At 44.9% G+C, this 5,977-nt stretch overlaps 1 protein-coding gene across 1 annotated transcript in view; it reads right to left on the reverse strand.

Annotated features, from left to right (window-relative positions):
- Nucleotides 1–5,977, reverse strand: part of ZNF704 (zinc finger protein 704) — a 136,825-nt gene that overhangs the window by 25,220 nt on the left and 105,628 nt on the right. The window contains exon 3 of the mRNA XM_026662758.2: nucleotides 4,052–4,155. Within this exon, the coding sequence (XP_026518543.1) occupies nucleotides 4,052–4,155 (104 nt within the window). The remainder of the gene's footprint in view (nucleotides 1–4,051; nucleotides 4,156–5,977) is intronic.

The following is a 5,977-nucleotide window of genomic DNA, read 5'->3' on the forward strand; positions in this document are numbered from 1 at the left end:
CTGGCCCTGCATACACAGCCCCAAAACACTAACCCATATCTGTAAAAATGCTGTCATCAGGGCCGGCTCCAGGCACCAGCCTGGCAAGCAGGTGCTTGGGGCAGCCACTCTGGAGGGGGGCGGCACGTCCAGCTATTCGGTGGCAATTCGGCGGACAGTCCCTCACTCCCGCTCGGAGCGAAGGACCTCCCGCCGACTTGCCGTCGCAGATCGCGATCGCGGCTTTTTTTTTTTTTTTTTGTCTGCTTGGGGCGGCCAAAACCCTGGAGCCGGCCCTGGCTGTCATCAGCCTACTGTTAAAACACCAAACAAACAAAACTGCTCCAACATCAACCTCATGGTGTGTCAGTGTGTTTATGTATCAGATCTTTATTTATTTATTTAGATGTATGTGCCCTGGAGCAGGAACCTTCCCCCCGCCCCCCAATACAGTGCCAAGTACTCTGCTGGTGCTTAGCAAGTAAATAATAAAATTCAGTATTAAATGTGAGACTGGAATTTTTCCAAATCTGACAGTACCTGCAGTTTTCTGTCCTTCATAAACTCTTCCTCACTTTTTCACTTTTTAACACACATGTCTCATTCTCAGTGGTAGTACAGGCACAAGAATCATTTCCTTCACTCGTTACCAAAAACCTCATCCAAAACCCACTGAAGACAACAGAAATCTTTCCACTGTCTTCCATGGACTTTGGATCAGGCCCTAAAGCATGAGCAATTATTAAAAATATCCACTGCTCACAACACTGGGCCCAATCCTGCAAACATTATGCTCATGTATAATTATACTCACTTATGTGCTTAAGTGTTTGCAGGATCGGGATCAGAGTGCAAAATGCGGGCAAGTTAGTGAGTGCCACAATTCCTTTTGAAAATGTACAAATAATTAGCTCATTGCTGACGAAGCACAAAATAATACATTAGAACATAATGCAAAACTGTTTCAGTTTGTGGTTACAGCCCTTCAGAATTCTTGTGTGTTTCTCCTTTTTTCTATTTTTTGAATGATTTGCACTTCAGTCTCATGACAAAGCTAAGCAGCACATCTGGTATCAACTTGTGAACTTAGCACCATTTAAAAATGCTGTTTGTTCAGAAAAACAAAGGAGGAAACATGCTTTCAAATGTAATTTTCTGACACATTTATGGCAGTGCTTTGTGTTCTCTGGTTTTACAGCTTCCCTTTACCTCAGTGAGATGGAGATTTAATCAAGAACATTTTTGAAAAAAGTAATATACAAAAGAAAATGACTGAATGAGGTTGACAAGAAGAAGAAAACAAACACAGTGGGCCTGATTTGCATTTACACTAACACATTTGGCAGTGTAAAGGAGACTTAAAATAGGTATAATTGTAATTTACTTCCACTTTAAGGCCCCTTTACATTGCCAGAGTGGTATAAAGGGGGCTAACTGTAAATGAGAATCAGACCCAATATTACTGGTTTGTGGGGAAAAGGGCCATATTCTGATCTAGTTTACACAGAGGTAAATCCAGAGCAACTCTACTGTAGAGCAGAATCTAACCTAAATACGAACACTAAAACTATTGTTTTTAATCTGCTAAGCAAAATGTAACAATTTCCTTACAGTGCTAGCTGCTTCCTATTTTGGAAAAAAAAATGCCCATGTACAATCAATCACTACTAAATTACATTACTGATATCAAAATAATGTTAGTATAGTCCAGCAATACTAAAACAGATTTAAATTATTAAATCCTTACTCACTCTTTTCTAAGGACTCACTCATTCAAGCAGTGATAAATTTTGCCTGAGTAAGGACTTCAGAATTCGGCCCACCATTCTTGCAAATGTTTGAATAAAAACTTTAAATTTAATCTTTCCAGTATTTAGCAAATATTCAAATGGTATATGTAGAAATATCATAGAGCACTCAAAACTGCATCAGAATGAATATCAAACTCAATTATCCATGACCTTGTACATATTAACAACAATTTAGTAGAACTTATCAACTGGGAGAGCTGATCAATCAAAAGCTACTAGAGAGCATGCGTTGATGCTCTCTTGTTGTTATTTCTGTCTTTAAAGTGTTGGAAGGTGTTCAGATGCTAGGGTTGGGGGGACTATCTAAGTACCTAGATACACAGATTCCCAGACAGTGGGCATGTCATACTGAGTGAAGGAAATTAATATTTTTATGAAAGATGAAGAAATGGCTTCAAAAGCAAGGGTTTCTCAAACATTTTCAAAGTGTGGACTGCATCTTAATAGAAAGATTGTTTTGTGGCTCACTCCCACCTCCTCCACCGATTCATGATCAGTTAATATCCCTACTGCAATTGTTTACAGTAGGCGAGTATTTAGTACATAGTTAGCAGCTGGAAGTGAGGAGGAAGAGCCAGCACACATGACCGGCTAGCTCTCCATGGACCTCCAACAAGTGCATCAGGATCTCTGCCACATAATATTATAGATTTTTAAACCCTTACAAGCCCTCTCAAACTATCAATGACATTTTCTTATCAATTTCATTATCAGATGTTGAAAATACCAATTGCTTATCAGATTTATGAATTGTTTTATACTTGTGTTGTGTTCATGTAATCAAGTGTCTTATGGGTAGGGCCCTACCAAATTCATGGCCATGAAAAACATGTCACGGACTTGAAATCTGATCTCCTCCCTCCATGAAATCTGGTCTTTTGTGTGCTTTTACTCTATACTATATAGATTTCACAGTGGTGACCAGCGTTTCTCAAATTGGGGGTCCTGACCCAAAAGGGATTTTCAGGGGGGTCACAAGGGTATTTTAGGGGAGTCATGGTATTGCCATCCTTAGTTCTGCGCTGCCTTCAGAGTTGGGCGGCTGGAAAGTGAAGGCTGCTGACCAAGGACCCAGCTCTGAAGGCAGCAGCACAGAAGTAAGGGTAGCAATACCATATCATGCCATCCTTGCTTCTGTGTTGCTGCTGGCGGTGGCTCTGCCTTCAGAGCTGGGCTCCCGGCCAACAGCTGCCACTCTCCAGCCGCCCAGCTCTGAAGGCAGCGCTACCGCCAGCAACAGCATAGAAATAAGGGTAGCAGTACTGCAACCCTCCCTATAACAACTTTGTGGGCCCTCCTCACAACTCCTTTTTGGGTCAGGACCATACAATTCCAACAACATGAAATTTCAGATTTAAATATCTGAAATGGTGAAATTTATGATTTTTAAAATCCTATGACCATGAAATTGACCAATATGGACCGTGAATTTGGTAGGGCCCTACTTATGAGATTCATGAGTTTGGTTGCATGTTGTCTGAGAGAAATTATCCTGGAAACAGATCCACAGGACGGGAACTAAGGCCCCGATTTTTCAATCTTTCAATCTTTTCAGCCTTGAAGTTGTAATCAGGTCTCCGGGGGGAGGGAGATTACCCTGCCTTCTCATATTGCTAAATGGGAAATAGGACCTGGCTATATTCTGACTGGGGAGAATGTGGGTGGGTGGGGACAGTCTGGAAAAGGCTGAGAATCACTGCCATATTGACTTCATGTGTATGTATAAAATAATCTGATAATCTGGAGAACTAACATTTCAGGACGGTCAGAAGATCACCGCTGTACTGATCCTCCTCTGGTCTTTCCTCCCATGCAGGGGGTGAGCTAGGGCTACAGATGCTAGAGCAGCTCCACTGCCACTCGGAAGCCATATTCTCATGTATGGGGTTTTCTCCGGTAGCACCTAGAGACCTCTACTAGGTCAAGGCCCAACTGTGCTAGGCACACAGAGTAAATCACAGTCCCCTCCAGAGGTGGATTCTGCTCCTCCTTACTTACCTGAACTCTCTCACTAGTCCTCAAGCTTGCCTCTAGCTCCCCTAGTGGATAATTACAATGGGTACAACAGGACAACTGGGCAGCTATTTTTCTTTTCCAGTTGAATTACTACTACTGGGGCAGATAAGGATACTTTATCCCTACCATATTTATTCAGATGTGCTATGTGCCTGCCACAAAACGGAAAGTAACTTTCAGATACTCAGTATAATGTATTACTACCACTTCTTACAATCCCCCAAAGTATTATGTTATAAGTTTACCATTGGGCCGTACAGGAGGGCTGTGAACCAAAGGGCTGGTGGATAAACTGGTTAGTACCATAGCTGCTGTCACTTTATCCATGTCCAGTTCTTCTGAAGATTTTCTGAAACACAGTCAAAGGAAGGCAGAAAACATCTCAGTAAACGACTCTTTCAGAAGTTTAATGGTAGGTCTAGTCCTAGGGTTGCCAACTTTCTAATCTCACAAAACCGAACACCCTAGCCACGCTCCTTCCCCAAGGCCCCACCCCTTCCCTGAGACCCTGCCCCCCGCTCACTACATTCCCCCCTCTCAGTGGCTTGCTCTCCCCCATCCTCACTCACTTTCACTGAGTTGGGGCAGAGGGTTGGGGTGTGGGAGGGGGTGAGGGCTCTGGGGTGGGGCTGGGAATGAGGGGTTTGAGGTCCAGGAGGGGGTTCCGGGTTGGGGGGAGCTCAGGGGTTTTGGGTGCAGTTGGGAGCTCCAGCCAAGGGATTTGGAGTGCGGGAGGGGGCTGCGGGTTGAGGCAGGGGGTTGGGGTGCAGGAGGGGGTATGGGCTCTGGGTGAGGGCTCTGGGCTGGGGCCGGGAATGACGGGTTCAGGGTGTGTGAGTGGGCTCTGAGCTGGGGCAGGGTGTTGGGGATGCGTGTGTGTGTGTGTGTATGAGGACTCTGGCTGGGGGTGTAGGCTCTGGGGTGGGGCTGGGAATCAGGGGTTTGGGGTGCAGGAAGGGGCTCCAGGTTTGGGGGGGGGGGGCTCAGGGTTGGGGCAGGGGCACGGGTTTACCTTGGGTGGTTCCCGGTCAGTGGCACTGCCTGTCCTGACTTTGCCACGGTTCCCGGCCAATGGGAGTGCGGAGCCTGTGCTTGGGGCGGGGGCAGTGTGTGGAGCCCTGTGGCCCCCCCAGCCTATGATCCAACCTGCTGGCTGCTTCTGGGGTGCAGTGCAGTGCCACGACAGGTAGGGACTAGCCTGCATGAGACCCACAGCACAGTCAACTGGACTTTTAACGGCCTGGTCGGCGGTGCTGACTGGAGCCGCCAGGGTCCTTTTTCAACTGGGCATTCCGGTCGAAAACTGGACGCCTGGCAACCCTACCTAGTCCACAGGACACTGGAAGATGGCAACAAAACTACTCAAGCAGAGAATCAGAAAAGAACCAGATGTGAAAGTTTGTGTCAATCACCTACTGTATACTAAAGTTGACTACTTTTAGCAAATCAGCCCAAATCAAAGGGAAAAATACTGGAAATGAAAATGGGTTTGCATGAAAGATGTTGTGAACCTCTCTATCTCTTTGTTACCCCAGTGAGGCCCCATGATTTCAACTACTCATGTGCTTAAGTGCTTTTCTGGATTGAGGCCTAAAGAAGCAAAGGTAGGGCAGGTCAAATAAACAGCACTCTCAGCAGAGTAACAGGATACCTGGAAGCACTCTTTAATTTCAAAGCTAAAATTGAGTGGGACAGATTTTATTTTATTTTAGTTACTTCTGCTTAATGTTATTAAGTCAACACACTGTGACGTTGTGCAGTCTATATGGTTTTATAAGAACATGATAATAAGTGAATATAATGCAACTGGGATATGCTTTGTGCAAAAGGTCTCTTGTAAGGTATCATTACAAAGCTCATAATCTACTGAGTGTGATCATCCTATTTGTAGAAATGTACCACTCTTGTATCTAAAACTAGAAATATAAAACATAACTCTGAGGGCCTATTGTAATTATGTAAAGTGTGGGCCATTAATGATGGTTTGGAATCTTGATGACTCCCATTAACAAGGACCATTGTCTGCAGATGGCTGTATTTACCTGTTAGTCTTCCTGTGTATGTGTGTGCTGGCAAGTGGGCAATGAAGTCTTGCAGTGACATGTGATCATGTCACCTGAACTGGAATCCATCTTTAACCTGGTGCTTTTCCAGTGGGGGGGGGGGGGGGG

The sequence above is a fragment of the Terrapene carolina genome, unplaced genomic scaffold (assembly GCF_002925995.2).
Source record: "Terrapene carolina triunguis isolate 2854851 unplaced genomic scaffold, T_m_triunguis-2.0 Scaffold58, whole genome shotgun sequence".
In the NCBI taxonomy this organism is placed as follows: Eukaryota; Metazoa; Chordata; order Testudines; family Emydidae; genus Terrapene; species Terrapene triunguis.